The following is a 26855-nucleotide window of genomic DNA, read 5'->3' as shown; positions in this document are numbered from 1 at the left end:
ACACAGAAATCTGCAACTGTGTAAGATATTGATTTATATAATAAAATCAGCTTGCTGCCTGACTCTACAGGATGTCAAGAATGGAAAAAAAAGAGATTATTTGATTCAAATCCACATGAAGGAAAACAGAAAATGCTGCTCATTCTCACTAGTAATATAGATGTGCGGAGAAAAACATTAATATTTCAGTTCGATTGCACTTCAAGACAGCTACAGATAATTAGAAATCAAACCAATTTTAAGTTGCCATTAAGTTGGGAGGGGGTGCAGAAGAGAACAAAGGTAATACATGTTACATAGTGGAGACCCCAAGGGAGAGTGAAAGGCTCAACCAGCTGTGTGCCGATTTTGAGAGGGTGGTGAAGGTGAGGAAGCAGCTTTGCAAAACATTTGAATTCAGTTCACAAGAGCAACTATGAGCTCACTTTCAGTTGCCTGCTATTCTAATCTTCCATGTCACTTATGTCTGACTTCTCTGTCTTCGCAATCAAAAACTGTCCCAACAAAGCCTGACGTAAGCTTGAGAAAGAGCATCACATCTTCCAACTTAAAAGCTCTCAGGACTCAAATTCTACATTTCCAGTCTCGGTAACAACACCTTATGTTCCATCTGGTAGCCTCCAACCTGATGACATGAACACTGATTTCTCGAACTGCCGGTAATGACCACCCACCCCACCCCCTGTTCACCATTCCCCATTCCCTTTTCCCTCTCTCACCTTATCTCCTTACCTGCCTGTCACCTCCCTCTGGTGCTCCTCTGCCCTTTTCCTTCTTCCCTGGCCTTCTGTCTTCTCCTATCAGATTCCCTTTTCTCCAGCCCTGTATCTCTTTCACCAACCAACTTCCCAGCTCTTTACTTCATTCCTCCCCCTCATTGTTTCACCTATCACCTTGTGTTTCTCTCTCTCCCCGCCCCCGCACCCCCCCCCCCCACAACTTTTAAATCTACTCATCTTTTTTTCTCCAGTCCTACTGAAGGGTCTCGGCCTGAATTGTCAACTGTACTTTTTTCCATAGATGCTGCCTGGCCTGTTGAGTTCCTCCAGGATTTTCTGTGTGTTGTTTCTACATTTCCAAACTGTATATGGATTTACATACAAAATTATGAAAGGAATAGATAAGATAGAGGCAGGAAAGTTGTTTCCACTGGTAGGTGAGACTAGAACATAGCCTCAAGATTTGGGAGAGTAGATTTAGGACGGTGAGGAAGAACTGCTTTTCCCAGAGAGTGGTGAATCTGTAGAATTCTCTGCCCAATGAAGCAGTGGAGGCTACCTCAGTAGATATACTTAAGACAAGGTTGGATAGATTTTTGCATAGTAGGGGAATTAAGGGTTATAGGGAAAAGTCAGGTAGGTGGAGATGAGTCCATGGCCAGATCAGCCATGGTCTTTTTGAATGGCGGAGCAGGCTTGACGGGTCAGATGCCTACCCCTGCTCCTATATCTTATGTTAGTTAAACAATTGTTGCTGGCGTCTCTCATTGATATGTTTCCGTATTGTATTATATTATTGATTTTTCCAATTTCATGAGCTGCATTTCTGGAATTAAAATTGAATACAAAACTTGGACAACAACAGGAATTCTGCAGATGCTGGAAATTCAAGCAACACACATCAAAGTTGCTGGTGAACGCAGCAGGCCAGACAGCATCTCTAGGAAGAGGTACAGTCGACGTTTCAGACCGAGACCTTTCGTCAGGACTAACTGAAGGAAGAGTTAGTAAGAGATTTGAAAGTGGGAGGGCAAGTGGGAGATCCAAAATGATAGGAGAAGACAGGAAGGGGAGGGATGGAGCCAAGAGCTGGACAGGTGATTGGCAAAGGGGATACGAGAGGATCATGGAACAGGAGGTCCGGGAAGAAACACAAGGGGGGAACGGACCCAGAGGATGGGCTACGAGGGGGAGGTGGGGCATTAGCAGAAGTTAGAGAAGTCGATGTTCATGCATCAGGTTGGAGGCTACCCAGACGGAATATAAGGTGTTGCTCCTCCAACCCGAGTGTGGCTTCATCTTTACAGTAGAGGAGGCTGTGGATAGACATGTCAGAATGGGAATGGGATGTGGAATTAAAATGCGTGGCCACTGGGAGATCCTGCTTTCTCTGGCGGACAGAGCGTAGGTGTTCAGCAAAGCGGTCTCCCAGTCTGCGTGACACTTCACCTGTGAGTCGGCTGGGGTGATATACTGCGTCCGGTGCTCCCGATGTGGCCTTCTATATATTGGCGAGACCCGCCTCATCTGGAAGGACTGTTTGTGGCACTGAATGGTGGTAAGGGAGGAAGTGTAGGGGCATGTGTAGCACTTGTTCCGCTTACAAGGATAAGTGCCAGGAGGGAGATCAGTGGGGAAGGATGGGGGGGAATGAATGGACAAGGGAGTTGCGTAGGGAGCGATCCCTGCAGAAAGCGGAGAGAGGTGGGGAGGGAAAGATGTGCTTAGTGGTGGGATCTCATTGGAGGTGGTGGAATTTGGTACAAAATTTGGACCTTGATTTGCCTATTCCATGCCTGGAACATGGTATGCCTGTGCCCATTTCTTCCTCCCTTGATTTTGGCTCAAAATTATGCACATTGCAAACAGATAAATCTAAAAGACATAAACACAGGAGCTTCTGCAGATGCTGGAAATATCGAGCAGCACACACTAACTGCTGGAAAAACTCAGTAGGTTAGGAAGAGTCCTGATAAAGGGTCTTGGCCCAAAACATCGACTGTTTATTCTCCCATAAAAGCTGCCCGACCTGCTGAGTTCCTCCAGCATTTTGTGTGTGTTAGCCTAAAATGTGTGCTTTTTGTCTTACACTGATTGCAAGAGTTTTGTTTTTAAGTTCGCAAACAACAGGAATTCTGCAGATGCTGGAAATTCAAGCAACACACATCAAAGTTGCTGGTGAACGCAGCAGGCCAGGCAGCATCTCTAGGAAGAGGTACAGTCGACGTTTCAGGCCAAGACCCTTCGTCAGGACTAGCTGAAGGAAGAGTTAGTAAGAGATTTGAAAGTGGGAGGGGGAGGGGGAGGGGGAGATCCAAAATGATAGGAGAAGACAGGAGGGGGCGGGATGGAGCCAAGAGCTGGACAGGTGATTGGCAAAGGGGATACGAGAGGATCATGGGACAGGAGGTCTGGGGAGAAAGACGGGGGGGGGACTCAGAGGATGGGCAAGGGGTATAGTCAGAGGGACAGAGGGAGAAAAAGGAGAGTGAGAGAAAGAATGTGTGTATAAAAATAAATAACAGATGGGGTACGAGGGGGAGGTGGGGCATTAGTGGAAGTTAGAGAAGTCGATGTTCATGCCATCAGGTTGGAGCGTACCCAGACGGAATATAAGGCCTCCTCTACTGTATTCCCATTCTGACATGTCTATCCACTGCCTCCTCTACTGTAAAGATAAAGCCACACTCAGGTTGGAGGAACAACACCTTATATTCCGTCTGGGTACCCTCCAACCTGATGGCATGAACATCAACTTCTCTGACTTCCGCTAATGCCCCACCTCCCCCTCGTACCCCATCTGTTACTTATTTTTATACACACATTCTTTCTCTCTCTGTCCTTCTTCTCCCTCTTGTCCCTCTGACTATACCCCTTGCCCATCCTCTGGGTTCCCCCCCCCACCTTGTCTTTCTCCCCAGACCTCCTGTCCCATGATCCTCTCGTATCCCCTTTGCCAATCACCTGACCAGCTCTTGGCTCCATCCCTCCCCCCCCCTGTCTTCTCCTATCATTTTGGATCTCCCCCTCCCCCTCCAATTTTCAAATCTCTTACTAACTCTTCCTTCAGTTAGTCCTGACGAAGGGTCTCGGCCTGAAACGTCGACTGTACCTCTTCCTAGAGATGCTGCCTGGCCTGCTGAGTTCACCAGCAACTTTGATGTGTGTTGCTTTGTTTTTAAGTTGCCAGTTTTGAAAAGTGCTAAATCAAAAATTTATGAATAAGCAACTGCAGAGTATAAATGAAGTAATCTCTAGAAGTAGTGGAACTAATAGCCTTCGAGAGAGCTAAAGAGAGAGCTAAATTCTCCACAGATTGGTATCACCCCTTTATCACATTTTTAGGTTCATTATTACTCCAATGAGTTTTCTCCAATTCTAAGCCTTCACTGCTCAATTGAATCCCTCTATTAACTTCATTTGTTAGGTGAAAAATATGAAGATAAAACAGTGACAATACACAGACAAATTATAGCAAAGGTCCCTTCAAGTAGGTATAAAATAAATGACAAGCTAACTTTTGGTTATACTGATTAAAGGGTACATTCACCGACAACTCGCCTGTTTTTCTTCAAAAATAAATAGAAGGTGCTTTACATGCATTTGATGTGTTGGTTTAGTATGCTCTGAAAGATAGCAGCCTTGATATTGTAGGATTCCGTCTCTTTTGCATTTTAGATGAAGCGCTCAAAACCCTCAAGTGGGATGTAAACCAAAATCTTTCCCAGTTGATGCTGAGATTGCCTGTAATAAGTAATGACTGACACCAGAACAGAAGAATATTCAGACTAAAGACTGAATCCACTGAACAACTCTTTTGGGAATCAGAGTCACTGATAGAGAGGCTAGTTTTGCTTCTGAGAGAGTCATGGCACCACAATGTAATCAAATTCTCTTGTATTCCTTGACGTTAATTAATCTCAGTAAAACAACAAATGCTTTGAAGTTACTAGGTACCTTGTTTTTGATCCCAGAGTATGCAATGAGAAAGAGTTCCTTTAATCACCTCATAATTTGAATCAATAGCTAGTTTATGCCATCTTATCTGATGTCATCAGTGGGGTTTATATCATTTGTAATTTCTAATGAAGAGGATTAGATTTTTTTTTACATATTAAGCTCCTAATTTAATCCCATTATAAATATATACATGCAAATTCCCATAGTGTCAGCTTGATAATACTTTTACACAGAAAGAGTGGAAAGCAAAAGCTTCCTAGAGTAACTTTAGTATATTCAACATGCAGAGATGTTGATTGGTTAAAAATTTACTAAGATCTACAAAGTACAAAGGATTTGTCTTCAAAGATCATTGCACTTGAGAAGGTAAAGATTCTCATTTGACTTCAAAACCCAGTTTATCTAGGGTTTATCATAAGTATGAACCAATACTCAATGGCCAAAGACTTTCTATTAGTAGTGAATGACTTGCTGCTGATTTTGTGGTATATAGTTTACTAACAGTGAAACATGCTGGTCAAAGCTATCCCAATTGAAAACAGCATGGTCCTATGCATCGGCAAGAATATGCATGATATAATGCTTTCTTGTAGAAATAGCAGAAAATAAATGTTGACTGTTTTACTGACTGTATGCTCTGTAGGTCATGGATATTAAATGCTTCTGAATGGCAAGTTCTCAAAAACTTCACAAGAACTATTAAAAATCAATGAGTTGTAAATACCCTAAAATGTGGTAACTTTAAAAACACTTAAATACTTACACTTACATATTATTAAATATAATAACTTAAAAATAAGCAAATTTTCAAATAATCAAAAAGAAGTAATTTAATTTACAGTTAACCAAGAACACTGCCACAATCCATTTAAGTACATGTTCAAATACCAGAATCAGCAGGCAAATTCTCAATTCTGAATTATGGAAAACAGCAATAAGTTTGCATTCTGCTGCTGTTCTCTGTGAAATGTTTGATACCAAGTGCAGACAGGGAATTACTGGTGAAGAATATCACTAAGCCTGGACAGCCCATATGTGCAAAGGAATTCAGAGAATGGTGGAATTTATACTCAAGAAATTATTTAGGAAGTTCAAAGTTTTTCTGATCCATGATCAGGTCATCCAACAATTGTATAAACAAGCATTAACTGTTATTGATGCTGTCATATTGAGTTCCATGCTCTGAAAACCATCAGTTTTGTACTAAAGTCACTGCGCTAATCTTATTTAGCCAGAATAGTTAACAGACACAATTCAATTAAGTGATAAAGTGGAAATTCAATTGGTCAAACATGTGAAATCCCAGAAGAGTTTATTCGATCTATTATCACAGCAAGCTGTGGAGGAAACTGAATCTATAATGATGACTTTCAATGTTCTTTTTAAATCATGTTATCTTTTTCAATTCTGCGTCACCAGTGGCGCATAGAATAATGAATTCAGCAGCTGTTGGCACCGTACACAATAATAGGGCTTGCTACATTCAAATTAATTTTATATTTCTCGCAAAAGGCAAGCAATTAAAATATAAACCCCAAGTCTGATTGTAGTTTCTACAAAGTAAAGCGAAATTATACGGTATTCATTCCTTGCATTAAACATTACAAACTAGCACACAAGGTCCAGGAGCATATGACACATTATGCCATTAAATGAGGTACATTTGCAGAAAGTATTTATGTGGAAAGGTTATCCTTTAAGACCACTGTTTAAAATCCTTTGCAATAGGCATAAGTTCCAGTCTTTGATTTTGCATCAGTTAAGCAACTAAAGGTCGACATTTTTTGGCTTTATTTATCGTAGTGACATTGGCTGGAATTAATATTTTTGTATGCTTTTGTGTATATGTGAAGATTACGAAATAAGGAATTTAATTTAATTTTGTAAACAAACATAGACATGAGACAAGTAATGCTGGAAACCTCAGTGGAAGAGTTTGGAAAGCAGTTCATTGCAAGAGGTCAGGAGGTTATATAAACACACTTCATTCAAGTAACACAATTTGTTCAGCTATGCCAGTTTCTGTTCAGGCACTGCTCATGTTCACTTTCATTGCTGACTGCAACTCAATTGCATCTCTGTCTGCAGTTTCCATTGATACAATAATTTCAACTGCTCTTTAAGTGTAAGTTCTGCATCAGTTATGAGCCATTTTTAAATCCTTTCTTGTAAGATTCTACAACTAAATGATCTCTTGGTGCGTAATGAAGTCCACCAATGATCTGACAATGCTCAGACAATCTTTTCAGTTCAGCCATGTACACTGAAATGATCTCCCCTTCTTTTTGATTCTGCTTAGGAAACCTAAACCATTTTGCAATGAACAATGATTTTGGGTCCAAGTGTTCTTGTATTACTTTCATGATATCAGCAAAGCTCAGTTAGGCTGGTTTGTTTGGAGCAGTTACATTTCCAAGCAAACTGTGTGCCTTTAAACCTCAGTAAAACTGACTCATTAGCTATTTCATTTGCTTCAAAATATTGATCAACTAGCTCAGTATACATGAGCCAGTTATCTGCTGAGCAATCAAATGGATGTATATTTCCAATGTAGCCAGCCATTTCAGCTCCTTTTTAATTGATAATTATTATCACTCGGTACTGTTTATGAATCAATGAATTCTTCCATTTTCTGCTCTTTTTTTTACTTGATCATCTTTCCTTTTGCAAAGAAAATGTGCTGCCCCGAAGGAAAAAAAGTGCTGCACTTCTTTTAACTCAATTGTTTTTTGCTGCACTTCAATAGGTATAGTTGGATTTGTTTTAAAAATACCTCATCACCACTGTTATGTATGTAACTCAAAAATATTGAACTAATTAAAAGAAAAACAGGGAGCAGGAGATAATTCGTACATACTCATTTTTACTTAAGTGAGGCACGCACATTGCACATGGCGGCGTGATGATGTATGCTATTTACATACTTTTACATATAACCCACAATGTATTATTTAAACAATAAAGAATGCTTAATCAAACAATATATTTACAATAATTCTCACATATTACTGGAATATTAAATACACATCAGAAAGTTGCTCAATGAATGCTGGGGTAAAATTAGTGTTTGCCACCTTTGTTCAGTTTTATTCTTAGCACATTCAGATTAGCGGAACTGCTTATAGGGAACACAATCAAAAAATGAAACAAAAACATAAATGCTGTAAAAGCTCAGCTAGCTAAACAACATCTGTGGAAAGTGAGCCCAGTTAATATTTTGGGTAAGTGACTCTTTCCGCAGTACCGGGTGAACTGCGAACTGCATGCTTTTGTTCTTCAAAATGGAGGGGGTGTTGGGGGAAGGAGCAAGGTTTAAGACAAAAGTCTATGTGGAAATAGATTAAGACAGATCAGGCTAGAACTACTTTCCCTATAAGTTTCCATTTGAAAGGAAAGAGCAAAGTTAGAAGCCATGAAGCTAAGACAGTGCAGGGAACATTTGACATATGTGGTGAATTGTATTACACCACTTAAGGAACAGATAGATTTAAGGGAGAATGGAATACAAAGTTATGCTACTCATGGGTGAGTAAGAATGAGGTGCGGCTAAGTGGAAGATGGGCACTAGCTTTGAGTAACTGGGCTGAATGGCCTATTTCTGAATTATGTAATAATTGTAACAAAGCAATTTTAAAATGGAGATTTCTGTTTTCTATATTCTTTCTCTTGTATGATACCTGGTTTCCACAACCATAAATGAATGGGACTTTGAGCTTGGAACAAGTGTCAATACAAATATGTAAAACAGCATTGATTTCATCTAACTTTTTGCTGGAGTTATTTTCACCAGGCCTGCAATTTGCTAAACCAATTACTATCTCAACTCATTGATCATAGGCTTATGCAGAAGGCTGAAGACCATGTTTAATGTAACCTTGGATGACCTAGTAAAGTAGTTTAAATTTCAAATTTTCAACTTGAGATTAATCACCATAGAAGAATTCTGACCAGTTTCTGTTAGATTGCCCATAGATTTCCGGTCTGTGCAAATGCACAGTTGTGAAGTAAACCATACAAAAAACCACTTTGATGAGCATAAATGCAATGCAGACTCACTTGATATATACAGAGAAGACCAGACAAACTGTGACCTCAGTGTTCAGCACAAATTTGATGCCATGTTGTCAGATTACTTAATATTCCAGCTCATAACCTGCTTAGCATTCTAGTTTGAAAATCCATTAAGCAGCTTGAAAAACCTTCCATCTAACTTAAACCATAAAAAGGGATGGAAACATAACTGCAGATGTTAGAATCTGCAGCAAAAAAAAATCTGAAGAACTGTTAGAACTGAGTGGGTCAAGCAGCATGTGTAGAGGGAAATGATGGTTGACATTTTTTGGGTGAGACCCTACACTGGAACTGAAAAAGGGCTTCAACTTTATCTACTCCCTCTCGCACTCCGATGTGGCCTCCACTACATCAGCAAGACCAAGCGCAGACTCTGCAATCGTTTTGCAGAACATCTATGCTCAGTTTGTACCGGTCATCCCAGGCATCAAGTTGCAGATAATTTCAACTTCCTTCCCCATTCCCACACTAACCTTGAACTTCTCCACTGCTAGGACGAAGCACTTTGCAAAATGAAGGAGCAAAACCTTATGTTCTGCTTGAGTAGTCTATCTCGATGGCATGAATATTGAGGTTACCTATTTTAAGTAACCTCTCCCCACCTCCTTGTTCTCTCTTGACCTCATTCTCCGTCTGACCCTCCAAGCCTCTCATTTTTACCTCTCCTTTCCAATTACCCCTTCACTCAGCTTTGTCCCTTCCCCTCCTCCATCCACCAATTTCTCACAGGTTTCTCCTTCTGCCCACACCACTACCAATCTCCTGTCTGATTTACCTTTTAAACACAAAATAATCTGCAGATGCTGGGGTCAAAGCAACACTCACAACACGCTGGAGGAACTCAGCAGGTCGAGCAGCATTTGTGGAAAAGATTGACCGACGTTTAGGGCCAGAACCCTTCGTCAGTCCTCCAGCGTGTTGTGAGTGTTGATTTACCTTTTTCTTCTCCTTTAATGGTTCTCATTGCACCTCCTTTAGTTATCAGTATCTAGTACTGATGTTTGTGCTTATCTCCCTCAAGCAGCTGTCTCTCATTTTCACTCTCCCTTCCCCCAGCCCACCCTGTCACTTACCTCTTGCTCTTTGCTTCCAACTTATCATTCACTTGCCTTAACCTCCCAACTCCATCCCTACTCACTTCCATTACCTTTCAATACTGGCCTGTCATTATATACCTCTCCTCACTTTAGCAATTGCCTCAGAGTCTTTTCACACCATTCTTTCTCTCTATGCTGGCCAACTTGCCTCTTCACTCTCAGTCCTGATGCAGGGTTTTGGCCTAAAAGTTTGACAGTTTATTTTCTTTCATCACTGCTGTTGGACCTGCAGAGTCACTCAAATAGATTGTGTGTTGCTGAAAAAGAGATCGTTTGTTACTTGTTTTATGAAATCTATTGGCTATTACATGATTCTACAAATGTTTGGCCATTTCTTGAGTTGGCACATATTGAAAAACAGGAGCTTTGAGAGTGCAAAGAATGATGTAGCAAGTGCTGAAGGATTTTCTGATGACTAAATGACAACAGCACAAATCATTCATGGACGGACATCGGCATTTCTCTTTAAACTCAGTAAGACTGAGACAAAGAGACGACACACAGCAGGGAATCTCCTGGAAAGAGATGAGTGGCAAAAGGCCTCTTGGTGGAAGATAAATCCAGCAGCTTTTAAGAGATTAATTTCCCTACCTTAACTTCATTCAGGAGCATCTGCACTTCAATCTGCTGTGAAATCTGATCCTATAGCAGCCTCAAATCCATCCTCAGACCAAGGTAAGGGCCACATTCACATTGGACTGGCTGCTAAGGTGCTCTTAATAGTTAATTCCATCAATCCTGATCTGAGGGCATAAAAGAGGCATAGGCTGCAAAAGTTTGCCACAGCTGCTTGATGAGAAAAAACGGGAACTGGCAGAATGGCAGGATAGGAGAACAAGTGCTGTCATCTTGAGCTTTGTGTTCCATGGGATCACTACCACTGTGCAGGCACTTCAGCAATAAAAAAAGGATTAATGTAGGATTAATTTAACTGGGAGGCTGATGGCTGGCATGGACTCTCTATGATCCGATGGTTAATAAGAACGTCCAACCAGGATTGCTCCCTCACAAGAAGAAATTACTATGTAGACAAAGGAAAAGAATCAAAATGTGCTTATTGCTTCTGAAAATTGAAACCGACTCCTGAACATATTGTTGCTTGCATAAAATTGCGGACCATGCCATAAATTATATTAAAATTCATAAAATCAATTGTTATAAAATAAAATGGAATATAACCCATTTTCAAGTCAACCAAATAGCATTTCCTTATTTTTAATCTCCTGTGGAGAAGTGCATTATAAAATGTTAACTGCAAATTTGCTTCATTGCTTTGCCAGAAATTTTTGGTTTTTCTTCTCTTTTCAAGTTTAATAAATAGTTATTAGCTTTTACTTAATGGCAAACTGGTTATTTTTGTCACAGACATCAAGGTACAATGTAGTGTTGTTCCACTAGTTTAATAACACACCCAAACTTTCACCAATATTTTCAACAGACTTTGACGGCAAGGAATTTTAGGTATGCTGATTTCCATGATCTGAAACTAAGTAGATCATACTCCATCTTCAATTCATTAACTTCAAAGAGACCGACATAAAAATTCAGAAAATGTAATAAAAATTTGTACTCCCTCTTGGAGTAAATTCCTTTTCAAAGCCAATTCAGATAAATTTGTGTGTGGTTCTACAAGACTGCATTCTAACTTGTCTTAAGATTCTGAAAGCACATCCTATCCTCCAATATTTTAGTGCAGTGATTTGATTTAAAACCTTTAAAAGAAAACAAAATTACCTTCAGTGATATGTAGGATCCCAGGGTTCTCAGTTACTTGGCTCCAGGAGCCTTTGACTACTGACTTGTAGACCACTCTATTATTCAGATTCTGTTGTGGGCGGAAGTTGTTCCTCAAGTATTCTAACGATTTGACGTGATCTTGCTGTTCAGTTGTAAATATGGTATAAAAGGCCTCCAGCTGTACAGAACAATCAAATGGGAAGAAATTAATACTTGTCAGTGAATAAATCATTCATAATGAAATAAGTAGGATGTAAAATTCCAGGAAGTCATGATGCCAATAATGATAGGTTATAGAGGAAGCTGAGCTCCCCACAGAAATAAAGCCAAACAATCTTATCCAACTCTTACTTGCCATGCTGTGTGGAAAGATTAAACCTGAATCGAACAGTAGATGCTGTCATTTCAAGCATAACATTGTTCTGTCAAATTCAAGAATTTTAATTTAAAAATCTGAGCATCATTATTTAATTTTACAGAATATGCATACAAACCAGTCGAAAGATAATTGTTGAGAAGCACACATCAATTCATAGCATGTAGTGTATTGCCCTTTTTGTTAAAATTATTGATTTGTTACCAAGGAAACAATATGCATTACAAGTAATATCAGGTTTCAGAGTGTATCACAGAATGTTATTTGTGGGACCAATGCATTTTAGCTACCCTTAAGCAAAGATATACAATTCCTTGAAAATGTATTCAGGCCCCAACCCTTTGTTCCCATAAATGAGTATTACAAGCAGAGATTTTGATCAATTTAACTGAGAATTTTTATTTATGAATCACATGCTCCTTTTTCCCCCACACAACACAGCCCAAAAAACAGGGGAAATTGTAAAGCATGAAAAGCTAAAAAATTAAAAACTGAAATGTCAGCAGTTCAAAAGTATTAATTTCCCTTTGCTCAGTACTTAGTTGAAGCACCTCTCGTAGCTATTACAGCCAGTAGACTTTTGAGTAAGTCTCTACTAGCTTTGCACAATGTGATGGAGCAAGATTTGCCCATTCCTCCTTGCAAAATGTTTAAGCTGTGCTAGGTTAGTTGGGGAGAGGCAGTGAGCAGCAGACTTGAGGTCTTCCCAGAGATGTTCGATTGTGTTAAGGTCAGGACTCTGACTGGGCCATTCAAGAAAATCAATTTTCTTCATTTGAAACCACAACATGGTTGCTCTGGCAGTGTGCTTTGGGTCATTGTCCTGCTGAAAGATGACTTCCTCCCAGTTTAAGTTTTCTGGCAGAGGGTAGTATTCCCATTGCATGATGCTACCTCTGCCATATTTTACAATGGGGTTGGTGTTACCAGGCTGATGCACACCTTTAAATTTATGCCACACATACCACTTAGTGTTGAGGCTAAAAAGTTACATGCTTGTCTCATCTGACCACATGATCTTCTTCCACAACTTTACAGTATTTTCTATGTAATGCTTTGCAAAGTCTTTATGGGCAAGGATATACTTTTTTGAGCAGTACACATGGCATAATTTTAATGTTTTTCTAATGTTTTACAACTTTCCCTGTTTTTGAGGCTCTACGGTGAAAAAAGGAGCACAAATAAAAATTCTCAGTTAAACTGATCAAGTCCCTGGTTGTAATATTATTTATGTGAACAAAGGGTTAGGGGCGGAATACTTTTTCAAGACACTGTATTAGCATTGCAAAAATAACACTTCCGTCTTCAAAATACTGAGATAACTTGAAGGTTTATTTGCTGTATTTGTGAAATATAAGGGGATTTTTAAAAAATACAATGCAGATTCAAAAGTAATTTCTTTTAGATGTACCCAAGATAGAGTACTACACAGAAAAAGATATTTAAATAATCAGTTTGAAATTTACAGTTCATAATTCAGAATTACAACCCCCTGAGGTTAGAAAAGAGTTCTGTTCCTGAAAACTGTGTAAATCCAAACTGTTTGTGAGTCAGAAATGAACAAAAAGTGTGTGGGAAAGGCTCACAAAAACAGCTATGATGGGACAGCAAGCAGGTGCAGGAAGGGGAGCGCTAGACAGCATCACTGACTCACTGTGTGAGTGAGTGAGTCAGCATACCTAGTTCTACTCAGCTAGACCCAGCCCCTGCATGTTATAGGTGAGGGATCGGGATTGGGAGAAAAGGCATGTGAGAATGCCCCACTTCCATCCTGGAGAAAACGCCTGCAGTTCCACAACAGGAAAATTCACCTCCATCCATCCTAGCAATCTCCATTCATTTGTACGGATGGGCTGTTTTTAAGTTTGGTATACTTAACATGAGGAGGACCTATATTACATATTATATGTATATCAGATATTCAATGATACATGTTTTCATATATAAAATAGTGGTAGATTTAAGACAGAAAGTTGAGGTACTGACAGACGGCTTGCATCCCCTGAGTGTCCATCAGGAATTCAGAGCTAAACCTGCAGTTTCCATTACCCATGACTTTTTTAAAGTAATGTTTCCACCCTGCACCTTCTGACTGAGATGGGAGTTCTGCTTTAATTTAACTACACCCACCCAGGTGTTGGGTGAAGCAGGATAAGATATAATTCTATCAACATTTTAAGTTGCACACTTGATTTTTTTTTTAGATTATGAGGACACTCAGTCCTCGTTTATTGTCATTTAGAAATGCATGCATTAAAAATGATACAATTATATCCTATAACAGTTTAATATTTTAATAGATAAATAAGATGACTGACAGTAATTTGGGAAGCAAAAATAGTTTGTCATTTTATTGAAATGAGTTTAAGTATTTCAGAGGATGTGGTCTGGCCAGATTCAGTTCTGTGCCATTAATTACTCCAGAGAATTGTTGGTAAATTGCCTTCTTGAGCCATTATAACTCTTGTGTTGAAGGTATTCTCTGAATGAATTCTAAGATTTAGAAATACATTGTTTCCATCAGTGCTATGTCCAAGTTAGGATAGTGTACCATCTAACATAATTCTGGAGTAGTTGATGTTCCCAAGTGACTTTGGTCTTTGTACATGTTGATTGTAAAGATTGCAGACTTGAATGCTTCAACAGTTTTGGTGAGTTGCTGTAATACATTTTGTAGATGGTACAAACTGCACTATAGGTAGTGGTGTGATGGTCTGGGTGCCAATCTTTAATGGTCTTGGATGCTTCAGTAATTCAGGTAATGCTCCTGAACTGGACTTTATAAGGTCGAAAAACTTCTGAGATCAATTAATCAGTTGTTTGTGCCAGCACCCCTTTGACATACTTTCATAGCCATGTTCTGTACTTTGCTGATACAGTTAAATTTTTGATCAGCATTAAATTTAAGGTTTCACCATGGGGGACTTAGCACTGGTAATGCTATTGAACATCACGAAAAGAGTACAGGTCATTTATTAATCTGTGCATGAATGTTGTTGAAATCTTACTGCATACAGACACTGACTGTTCCATTATTCAAAGAGCTCCGAATGGAATTGAACACTGTGCAATCATCAGTAATATCCCCATCTCTGACCTTTCAATGAAATGGAGGTCAATGATAAGGCCATCTCTGACCTTTCAATGAAATGGAGCTCAATGATAAGGCCATCTCTGACCTTTCAATGAAATGGAGGTCAATGATAAGGCAACTAAAAATGTTTGGGCAGAGAATGACACCTTGAGAAAATCATGCAGAAAAATCCTGTAGCTGAGACAATTAACCATCATCTCTGTGCGTGTATTTGCAGGTGAACGCAGCAGTTATTTGAGACCATCAGCTTACAAATGTTGGCCATTTTAATCAAGGCCACACTGTTGTTCCTCAATACTCACAGCCATTACCCAAACAGACTATGGCAGGTGTCCCCAGCATATTTTGCACGTGGACCTGTTTAATATTGATAATATTCTTGTGAACCAACCAAGCGGGGGGGGGGGGTGTTAAAGTTCAATGGTGCGCGACAGGGAATGAGGAAAGGTGCAGCTGACTCATATCGTTTCCTTGCAGCCCGGTGACTAGGGACCACTGGACTATGGAATCACAATGAACAACAAATTTGTTTCTTTTCTTGATGATTTATTGTAGCTGGGAATTAATTTTGCTGTTGTATGAAGCTGTCAACTGCTCATTTTAAATGGATGACTTACCTGTCAAAAAAACAGTTTAAAAAAGATTCCAGTTCAATCCAACTACATGATGCTCTCATTGATTTATACCAAAGGGGGACAAGCAATGATGACATGCTTAATGACCATAAATCTAACACTTACATCCTTGGTTAATTATCACGTCTTCTAGAATCACAGAAATGATGACTATTTAATCTACAGTATGGTGGTCCAGTTTCCAAAAGTCTTCTCTTAGTGAGGTCTGTGACTTCAATATGCATTTGGTGGATTTATCAGTCTATTACAGCTATTTTTTGCCCTTATGATCCTTCACTTCAAGCTCAGTATTGATTTACAGTTGGATATTCCACAATTGGCATGTCTTTCACAATATAATCATTGCAAGAAAAAGAAGCTGCGAACAACATGCAGCTGTCTATGTCACACTTATTGGCTTTGAACAGGGTTGGCAGGAATAGAATTTACAAGATCTGGTTGAAAGTTGACAAAGTTTCTCTTCTTGTTCCAGGAGTTCCACAGCAGCATGGAGGCTACCAGAGGTGACACAACAATGATACTAATGGTATGCAAAGTTTGGAACCACTGGGCCACTAACAACAGCCTTGAGAGAAGTTAGCTATAATCAACCTTGGTGCACCTGAAGAATATGTGCTTAACCCATTGCTCTACTCATTCTCCAAACATGGCTAGGCACAGCTCAATGCCATCTATGAACTTGCTGCCAATGTAACTATTGTTGGCAGAATTTCAGATGGTGATGAGAGGGCATACAGAAGTGAGATAGATCAGCTGGTTGAGTGGTGTCACAGCAATAACCTTGCACTCAACATCAGTAAGACCAAAGAATTGATTGTGAACTTCAGAAAGGTAAGATGAGGGCACATACACACCAGTTCTCAGTGTGGAATTAGTAGTTGAATTGGTGAGCAATTTCAAGTACCTGGATGTCAACATCTCTGAGGAGCTACTCTAGGGCCAGCTTATCGATGCAGTTACAAAGAAGGCATGACAGCAGCTATATTTTATTAGGAGTTTGAGGAGATTTGGTAATTTCTCCTTGGAGCGATGGAGGATGAGAGGTGACCTGATCGAGGTGTATAAGATGATGAGAGGCATTGATCGTGTGGATAGTCAGAGGCTTTTTCCCAGGGCTGAAACGGTTGCCTCAAGAGGACACAGGTTTAAGGTGCTGGGGAGAAGGTACAGAGGAGATGTCAGGGCTAGGTTTTTTATGCAGAGAGTGGTAAGTGCGTGGAATGAGCTGCCAGCAACGGTGGTGGAGGTGGATACGACAGGGTCTTTTAAGAGACTTTTGGATAGGTACATGGAACTTAGAAAAATAGAGGGCTATGGGTAAGTCTAGTAATTCCTAAGGTAGGAACATGTTCGGCACAGCTTTGTGGGCTGAAGGGCCTGTATTGTGCTGTAGGTTTTCTGTTTCTAAATCACCAAAGACACTCACAAGTTTCTACAGATGTACTGTGGACAGCATTCTACCTGGCTGCCATTGCCGTCTGGTATAGGGGGCAGCAGTGCACCTTATCGAAATAAGCTGCAGAAGGTTGTGAACTCAGTCATAGGCAATAACCTCGCCAGCATTCAGGACATCCTGAAAGAGTGATACCTCAAAAAGAAGGCATCCATCATTAAGGATCCCCATCACCCAGGAGATATCCTCTTCTGTTTGCTACCATCAGGGAAGAGGTACAGGATCCTGGAAGGCACACACTCAACAATTCAGAAATAGCTTCTTTCCCTCTGCCATCAGATTTCTGAATGGACATTGAACCCCTGAACACTACCTCACTGTTAATTTAACTTATATAGTACATATAGTTCTTACTGCAATTTACAGTTTTCTATTATTATGTATTGCATTACAACAAGTTTCATTACATATGCCTGCGATGGTAAACCTGATTCTGATTCAATGCAGACCAGGTGGGACACTCATAGGGTTTGCTGGCTGAAGCCTACAATCAAAGCAGGGGCAGAATATGCTTTAGCCTCCAGCTACTTGCCTTTAACTATTCAGTTCTCGAACCAACCTGCATAAACTTAATACAGCAACACCATGACTACTTTTCACTACAATGGGTATTGTTTACTTCATTCTTATGTGTTCTTTATTGAACAATTTTGTATTACAGTACTGTGCAAAAGTCTTAGGCACAGATATATAGGTAGGGTGCCTAGTACTTTTTCATAATACTGTAGTAACTTTATATCTTGCACTGTACTGCAGCTGCAAAAAAAAAAAACAAATTTCATGACATATGTGAGTAATGATAAAGCTGATTCTGATATGGGTCTTTATTGTGGACTGGGAGTGGGAAGGCGGCAGGGAGAAATGTGGTTGGGAAAAAGGGAAGGGAGAGTCAGGGGAATGGAAAGCACCAGAGAGACATTCTGTAATGATCAATACACCAAATGTTTGGACTCGCTGCATCTGCACCCGTGCCAACCCCCACCTGGAACTCCTTCTCTGCCACTTATCCCACACCTCCCTCCTGGCGCTTTACTCTCGCCTTCCTAGCATCCATCACTGCTGCCAGATATACAAACTCTGCTCTATGTCAACAAATACAGTCCTTAGATACTCTAGCTATATATATGTGCCTAAGACTTTTGCACAGTACTGTATTTTATCATTAACATGCTTTTCTTCTGAGTGTTATGCTTTTATTATGTTGCTATGATGCTGCTGCAAGTAAACTTTTAAATGATAATAATCCTGACTTTTGACTTCCTTTCAAGCACACTCATCAGTTTTACTTCCTGCAATAACATGAGGCACCTTACAAGTAGTTAACCAAAGTTATGGTAATATCATACAAAACTAAATTAGAATTAGTTAAGAAAATGCAAAAAGATCTCAAGGACCTGCAAAGAAAATTGTGAATGAAAGTGATTGAGACAAAATAATTTAAAGCAAAACTGAAAATCATTGCAGAGCTGCGCATCGTTAATGAATTATCTAGCTCTGCACTATGTAATCTTATGCACTTGAGTTATCTTGGATATTAAAATGTGAAATCTTTTGAAGGAGCTGATGTTTGGCCATTACTGATGCGGACTTGGGGCCAAATCGAAGCTGCAGAGCCTGGCTCCAAGTGCAACGATGTTTCGCCAAATTAAGCTCCGGGTCATATTGAAAAGGTCAGGGTGTCGTGGCCAGAGCGAAGGAGGGGCCAGCATTTGCTGCTCTGTGAGGTTTATTTGTCTTTGCATCGAACTGAGCCTGTAGCCTGCCACTAATGGACTCCTGGAGCAGCTGCAGAGATGAACTGGCTTTGTGGCTGCGAATTTACTTCCATGAACTTTAGTTCTGGGTATTATTTGTTTTGTTTTTATAGTCCACATGATTTTTTTTCTTTTTTTTTTGCACACTGGGTGTTTGACAGTCTTTTTTTAATGTGTTGTATTGAGTTTCATGTTTTGTGGCTGCCTGCAAGGACATGATCTTAAGGTTGTATATAGTATACATACTTCGTTAATAAAGGTACTTTGGACTTGAGATATAATTGGGCTTTTCATGGTGTAGTCAGCCATAATTATAAATATAAGCTATTGGCCCTAAAACTACATAAATTACAGATGTGAACTGTCAATTCCCCATATAAATATTTTAATTATATTTCAGTTATTCAGTAAATAATTAAAATCGTACAAGTTGCTTCCTGCTTTTCTGCCTGTGGAATTTGTTGACATGACTGTCTGTTCAGCTTATTAGATAACGTCATGTGATTCCCTGGAGATATTACCTAACAAGAAATGACATCAGGAAAAGAGAACTGGCTGGCACACAGACCACTAGATCTTGGCAAGTAGATTTCTTTATGGTCCATAGTTTGTACTATCACTTTTCCACTAACCACAAGACCGTGGCTTAAAAAAAAATTAAGAATACAGACACATAATTAACAAAATAATTTTGAAAAAGTCCTGAAATCACTTCGAACAATATCGAAATAGAATAGTACAGCACAGTACAGACCCTTTGGCCCACAATGTTGTGCCGACTCTCTAACCTATTCTAAGATCAATCAAACCTGTCCCTTCCACATAGACTCCATTTTTATTTAATCTGTGTGCCTGTTGAAGTAGCTAAAAGTATCTGCTGCTACCACTACCCTGGTAGTGTACTCCACACACCCATCACTTGGTGTGAAAAAAACCTAGAAATTTACTCAAATATGTCTTTAGAATGATTTTGTTCCTAACGACATTGCAGATACAGAATTTTGCCAAGTAGTCCATAAATTTATCAGAAATAATTTGTCCTTGCAACAGGGTTAATTGCTAAAATTCACCTTGAAAATATCTGCATTCATAATTACTGAAAACAAAACCAGTCCTTTCAACACACTGCAGCAACCTTGATCTGCTGTGCATCATGTTGAGTTGGGTACTTGGGACCAAATAATCCCTTCTAAAAAAAAAATGCTGTACTGCAATGCGAAGAAACTATTGTGACAAGAATATGCACATTCTGTGCCAAAAAGACATTTTTCTGTTGCCATCCAATATTTTAATACATTAATCGGGGTGTATGGGGTGTCAGGGAGGGGTAGCACCTCTGGTGGGGGAACATGTCGTGTCCTTTTCAGGTCGTCTGTCCAGCTTTGGTCCCCACCTGGCCCTCAGCTCTCACCTGTGGCTCCCCGTAGCTGTTTGCATGCGAGAGCAACCACACCCTGGGCAACGGCCTCGACAAGTCGGCTAAACCAGGTGAGGGTAGCCGACGGGTCTCAAACCCTCGGTGAGATAGGGAGTTGTCTATCCCAGCATTGGAAGACAGACTCCAGCGGATTGAGCGGACAAGACCAATGTAAAGTCCAATAGTCAAGAAGGCGGTCTCTGCAAGCGTCGTGGAACATGTAGAGCAGGACAAGACACAGAAGATGTCCTGGTCATCCACTGCGCCTAGACCCATCTCCAGCCGTCTCGACTCTTGTCTTGCCACTGGATCCAAATGGGAATTGGGAAGAGAGTGAGGCTGACGCTGCGCAACTCTCCCTCACTTAAATCCAAATCAAGCGCTAGTCTCAACACCATTAAAGCCGGCTGGTGGCGTTGTGGCATCAGCACTGGACTTCGGGGTGAGAGGTCCTGAGTTCGAATCCGGCTGGCCCCCTTGCACCCTGTCCATCCGTGCTGGGTTGAGTGTTGAGCTAGCAACTCGACCTTGTAAAAAAAAATACGAATGGTGTCGAGGTCTTCATCGATGATGATGGACGAACCTTATACATCAATCAGAATGTTTTGTTAAAGCATTTGAACAGTTATATCAAAATTCAAAATGTTCACAATCATTATCCTGTAAATGTGGACAGTAAAACCCAACAATATATACGCTTATAAATTGCACTTCTTTAATAATATGAAATCAGTTAAGTGACCTACTCAAAGATAAAGCTAACCCAACAGTAATCATAGCAGTTAAATGTAAATAACGGCAGACACATATCACCCTTTTTATCACAGCAAATTTGTTCAACTACACATCTTTGCTGGCAATTCAATAGTGGTGAAATATGCTGTAGAAGAGTCAGTGGTGTTCGTATCAAGACAACATCATCTTTTATTTAAATGAATGGTACTTTAAAAATCTACTGCTGAGGCAATAAAATGCATGTCCATAGATTCCGCATTACTAGTCAGTACACACCTGCTGAAGGGAAATAGAGATAGGCCTGCTGAAGACTATCCATTCCACAATTTCACTGCATGGTGGCTTTGTCAGGGAGCCAGAATATCTGTAGTAACTTCCAAGAGTTACTGGCAGCAAACGGCCCAGTACAAAGGGATCCAGAAAAGTTTCTTTCTCTGCAGATGAAAATGAATATTAATAAAGAGAACAAATAATGACAAATTATCATAACTTTAAAGACATAATGTTAAATATGATACTAATAATTGCATCTTTTTTTATTTACATTGAAAATTCATAGGTTACAGCTATTCGGCCCATTAAATTCAGGATTTATAAACATTCAGCATTGTGTCCCTGACTTTATATTCTTTTCTTCTGAAACTCAAAGCAGAAATTGTGTCTGGTAGCACAGTGAGATCAGCGCAGGGCTCGAGAATGAAGGTTCCCGAGTTCGATCCAGTGACAGACCGCTCCTGAGCGCACTCTCCATCCATGCCGGGTTGATACCGAGCTCACAACTCGACCTCATATTAAAAAAAAACACTGCCACCTCCAGTTTAAATTTCCACGCAGAATATCATGGAGGTTCAAATACCCAAACCGCTTCCTCAACATGCCTGCCACTTACAATAAATTTTGCTTGCATAACACCCTGCATTGTTCCTACTAAAACACATCATTTAACTTTTTTTGGCATTAAACTTTATCACACATTCATCTGCCATTTCCAATGTTATGCCTGCTTATATTCTGCTGAAATCCATCTTTTTTTGCAATATCCTCCCTGGAGATGAAAATAGTGCCCAAATTTTGTGTCATCCACAAACTTAGAAACCAAGCTTTCGGTGCATCTTTGTTTCCATGACATTAATGTCCCTTTTATATGTGTGCCTCATCTTGGCTGGTAAGCCCTTGCAAATGCCTTCTGGAAGTCCATATTCTGTGCACCACATCAACTGCATTACCCTCGTCAAGTATATCTATTACCTCATTAAGAAGTTCTGTCAGATTTTCCATCATCATTTCCTTTGACTTCAGGATGCCACTAATGCAATCATTACATCTACAATAAATTCAAAGCCATCCACGAAGGAGAGGAAGATTTGAGAATAATTAGACAACAATGTTATACATGCTGTAAATGACATTTTATAGTGATGTGTCTTACATATAGTTTGTAAATAAGAGTTGTTCAATTTCTAATGCATTCTAATTTGCTACTAACAAGTTGTACAGCATAGACTGCCCCAGAGCAGAACGTCTTGGATCTGTGATCATTTGAGGTTTGCAAAATCTGATTTGTCTGTCTCTAAATACCAGTACCAGTACAATTAGGCTCTCATAAATTTGCTCGTGGCTACATCTGTAGCATTGTCAGCACTGGTGCATGGAGAGATTGTATTTCTATTTTTTGATTAAAACAAGGAATTGAACTCAGTAAGATATTTAAAGAATGAGGAAATAAAGAAGTCAGTAGAAATCAGAATTTATACAGTACAGTACCATTAATACAGTAAAATACCAATGTTCCTTCAGAAATTCAAATGTGTTGCATTACAGCATGTTTTAAGCGGTTCCATGAGAGGGAAATAGGTTAATGGAAGAAAATTTTGGAGGTTAAGACCATTGCTGGGAGATTTTTGGGGGATAAAGCAGATTGCAGAAACAGGGAGGTTTGAGACCATAGTCATAAAGATAAACTGTTGCTTGAATATGCATGCCTCATACTCATTTTTTTTCATTTCTTCAAAATTTAAATCAGCAATGATTAGACAAAGTTTGCATGTATCCTCAATTTAAAGTACTTCCTCTCTGCACTCAGTAACTTCATTCTATTTCAAATTTAGTCTATTAACTTATAAGGATTTTTGTATATGTCAGGAAATCACTTTTTGAATATGGCTCCCCAGACAAGCAACTTTATTTTGCATAGTTTTGTACCCTACATGATCTTTCCTTAATTGAGAACAGTACTTATGATTGCATGATGTAAAATTTATCAATTTAATAGAAAGATAGGAAACAAGGTAATGTTCTCAATGTAATCAGCTTATTTTCTTTCAGCTTACAGTACTCTGAATGAAAACAAAAAAATTGGAAGTTCTGTCCACGTATCTTTTTTCTACTATCTTCACTTGATTGGAAGTCAGATAGCTTCTACAGAAATTCTGTCAAAATTGCAGCCAGTCCAATTACAGGTTGAGTACCCCTTAAGTGAAATTCCAAAATCCAGAATGTTTCTGAGCACTGCCATAACATCACAAATGGAAAATTCCACAAGGCATTGGGAAGGTTCCCAGGCAATGAGCAGGTGCTCACTGGGCACCACAGACAGTTCTGAAAAGTGACATCACATATGTAATGAATGTAAGTTAATGAAAAATAGAAAAACACCGCATAAAGTGAAAAATGAAAATCTCAATTGTGCATTGAAAGAGTAGATTCATCAGCATTGGCGTGAACCTATGCTGTTTAACAGTATGCTGATCATGAAACAAGCAAAGATTTTGACAAACTGAAAATTGTAGGCAATTGTGAATATTCAGCAGGCTGATTGCAGAAGTTAAGTTTTTGGAAAGGGTCTGCTGATCACAAAGCAGCAGGAAAATTCATTGATGAGTGTGGTAAGATCTTTGTTGATGAAAATCTAACACGCTGAATGGCTGCATCAATATGTATGTGTAATGAACGAATGTAAGACAAAGACTACTTATTGTTAGCTCATAAATTCAGACTCGATAATGCTGGCAATACCTAGCTATCTTATTATATATTCCAAACTATGAAAAATTCCAAAATTTGAAACATTTTTGGCCCCAAGAATTTTAGATAAGGGGTTCCCAACCTGTATGTTATTGAACTCCATTCTCTATACCTGTAGAGTAGTAGAGTCATAATGCACAGAAAAAAACCTTTCACTATGTGTTGCCTATCAAACTGTTATTTTATAATGTTCCTAGATTAATTCCATTTTATTCTTTCTATCTTCCCATATATCACTCTTACTTTGAAATGCTATTAAATTTTCAGAATAAAGTAATAAGGATCCAGAAAAATCCCAAGATGATGCTTTGGATATCCACATTTTTAACATCAGGACAACCAGCAAATCACAAGGTACTCTGCAGAGGTCATTCCCCAGCGGAAAGCTGAAGATGGATGCTGATGTTCTACCAACTCCTGTTCCAGTGCTAGAAACCAGTGATTCCTACCATTACGCAAATGAAATGTTTAACAAGGATGTTGGCATGAAGCAAATTTCTTAGTCACCTTTCTAGAACAGAAACAAGGCTTTGATAGTCTCTTTTTAAGATTGCTGCAGCCTGGGCAGATAAGGTAAAGACTGACTTTGACATTCCATTTTATGTTTGCTGAAGGGGAAAGATAGATACCTTGCAAAATAGTAACATTTTCTCCCCATCAGCAGTGTTTTGCTGCTAATGGAATGTTAAGCATCTGCTACAAAGCCTTAAAGATATGCATTTACATCCAATGTAAGACAAACACTTCCTATTGCCTGGTACTGCTCTGCCTACTCTTCATTTTAGTGCCAATTTGTACAAAGTTTTGTGAGGTTGACAAGTGCTTAATTAGAACTGAGTCAAGATTTCCACAAATAATAAAAAAGGTGAGATTTCAATCCACTAAGTATGGATTTCAACATGACTGCGTGTCCTGTTGCATTGTTGGTTTCCAACCAATGCTCATGCCTTTTAACATACATTTGAGTGATTGGATCAATTTCCAGGACCAGTCTAATGTAGCCGCATTTATAACTCTGAAGTATCACTGATGCCAAATGACAACAAGGAAGCCAGTTTGACAGTCACTATTAAAATGATACGAGGCATAGATAGAGTGTACAGCCTGAACCTTTTTCCCCAGTGTAGCATTGGCTAATACAGGAGAGCATAATTTTAAGGTAATCACAGAACCACAGAACACCACAGTACAGAAACAGGCCATTCGGCCCTTCTAGTCTGTGACAAAACATTATTCCACTAGTCCCATTGACCTGCATCCAGTCCATAACCCTCCAGACCTCTCCCATCCATGTACCTATCTCCAATTTAATTCTTAAAACTTAAGAGTGAGCCTGCATTTACCACCTCAGATGGCAGCTCGTTCCACACTCCCACCACTCTCTGAGTGAAGAAATTCCCCCTAAACCTTTCCCCTTTCACCCTAAAGCCATGTCCTCTTGTATTTATCTCTCCTAATCTAAGTAGAAAGAGCCTATTCACATTTACTCTGTCTATACCCCCTCATAATCAATAGAAAATACAGTGGATATCAGTGGTAGTTTTTTTTTACACAAAAAGTGCATGCAATACATTGCTGGGAGTGGTGGTAGAGGCAGATACCTTAGGGATGTTTAAAGGTCTTTTAGATAAGTACAGGGATGAAAGAAAAATGGATGTTAAGTGGGAGGAAAGGGTTAGATTGATCTTCAAAGTTGGCATAACATCATAGGCCAAAGGGGCTGTACTGAGCTGTACTGTTTTATGTCCTATGTTCAAAAGGAAATTGGCCACGTGGACGAAGAAATGTGCAGGTCTATGGGAAAAGAGCAGATATGTGAGACAAATCGTATCATTCCTTAAAATGGTGCTACAGGCTTTTCGATGATGTCATTATCAGAGGAGTCCTTTTAGAAGTCCATCCTCCGAGAAATATTTGAAGAAGAACCATAGGTTAATGAAGGTCATGTTTTAAAACAATTTAATAGGTCAGGTGGACCAAAAACATCCCTCCCTTCAATTCAATCCTGCAACCACCACCTGACTACCCTATGGGATACATTTCAGTTTCCTGCCAGATTAATAACTTGCACATGGCACACCAAGCTGCATCTGTGACATTTGTTGAAGCATTTATATCAATCAGTTCTCTAATTCTATACTAATGAACATGAGGCTTTGGAATTGCTCCCAGCACTTCACTCCTGACTTAGATGGTTGGCTGTGTCGAGATTATGACCTCCTCCACCCCGATCCCCACCAATGTTTTATTTGATTATTTACATAATAAAATAAATTGAATAAATATAAGTCAATATCCTTCATGATCTTAACCCGTCATCTCTCATTTTTTGCATGAATGTTCTCTCTAATAATTTAAAGAGGAAACAGGTACACCTAACATCTTTTGTTAGTCATGTTGCCTCACAGTCAGATAATAGTGCATATGGAAGATATGAATTTCTTAAGAAATTAAAAATAAGAAATAAGTAATATTATTTCTGACTGTGAAAGGTCCAAATCAAGCCTAATTCGTAAGTGGAGCTGGAGGCAAGGAAAAGGAAATAGATGTTTGTAAAAATGCTCAGACCGATGATATACTGATACAGGTATGACACTCAAGGTGTATTTCCATTTTCTGTGAACGTAAATTAAATGCTACCCATGTAACCAAGATAATTTACATTAATTTGTCTATAGATATCCATATATAAATGAACTGGGATTTTGTAACAGCCAGTCCCTAAAATAATTAAAAAATCTATTCCACAGTAGAATAGAACAGTAACAAAATTATGTATCCTG

At 39.3% G+C, this 26855-nt stretch overlaps 1 protein-coding gene across 2 annotated transcripts in view; it reads right to left on the bottom strand.

The window, feature by feature from the left end:
• The window catches only part of LOC140211072 (receptor-type tyrosine-protein phosphatase gamma-like), a 677613-nt gene that overhangs the window by 207990 nt on the left and 442768 nt on the right, over window positions 1-26855 (bottom strand). Inside the window, exons 7-8 of one of the 2 annotated variants that reach the window (XM_072280497.1) lie at window positions 21325-21482; window positions 11582-11762 (exon numbers count right to left, since the gene is read on the bottom strand). The exons of the other annotated variant lie outside the window; for it this stretch is intronic. Coding sequence (XP_072136598.1) covers window positions 11582-11762; window positions 21325-21482 — 339 coding nt within the window. The remainder of the gene's footprint in view (window positions 1-11581; window positions 11763-21324; window positions 21483-26855) is intronic. 2 annotated transcript variants of the gene reach the window in all.

The sequence above is a fragment of the Mobula birostris genome, chromosome 16 (genome assembly GCF_030028105.1).
Source record: "Mobula birostris isolate sMobBir1 chromosome 16, sMobBir1.hap1, whole genome shotgun sequence".
NCBI lineage: Eukaryota > Metazoa > Chordata > Chondrichthyes > Myliobatiformes > Myliobatidae > Mobula > Mobula birostris.
Note: the sequence above shows the minus strand (reverse complement) of the source record. Positions and strands in the feature narration are given on the sequence as shown.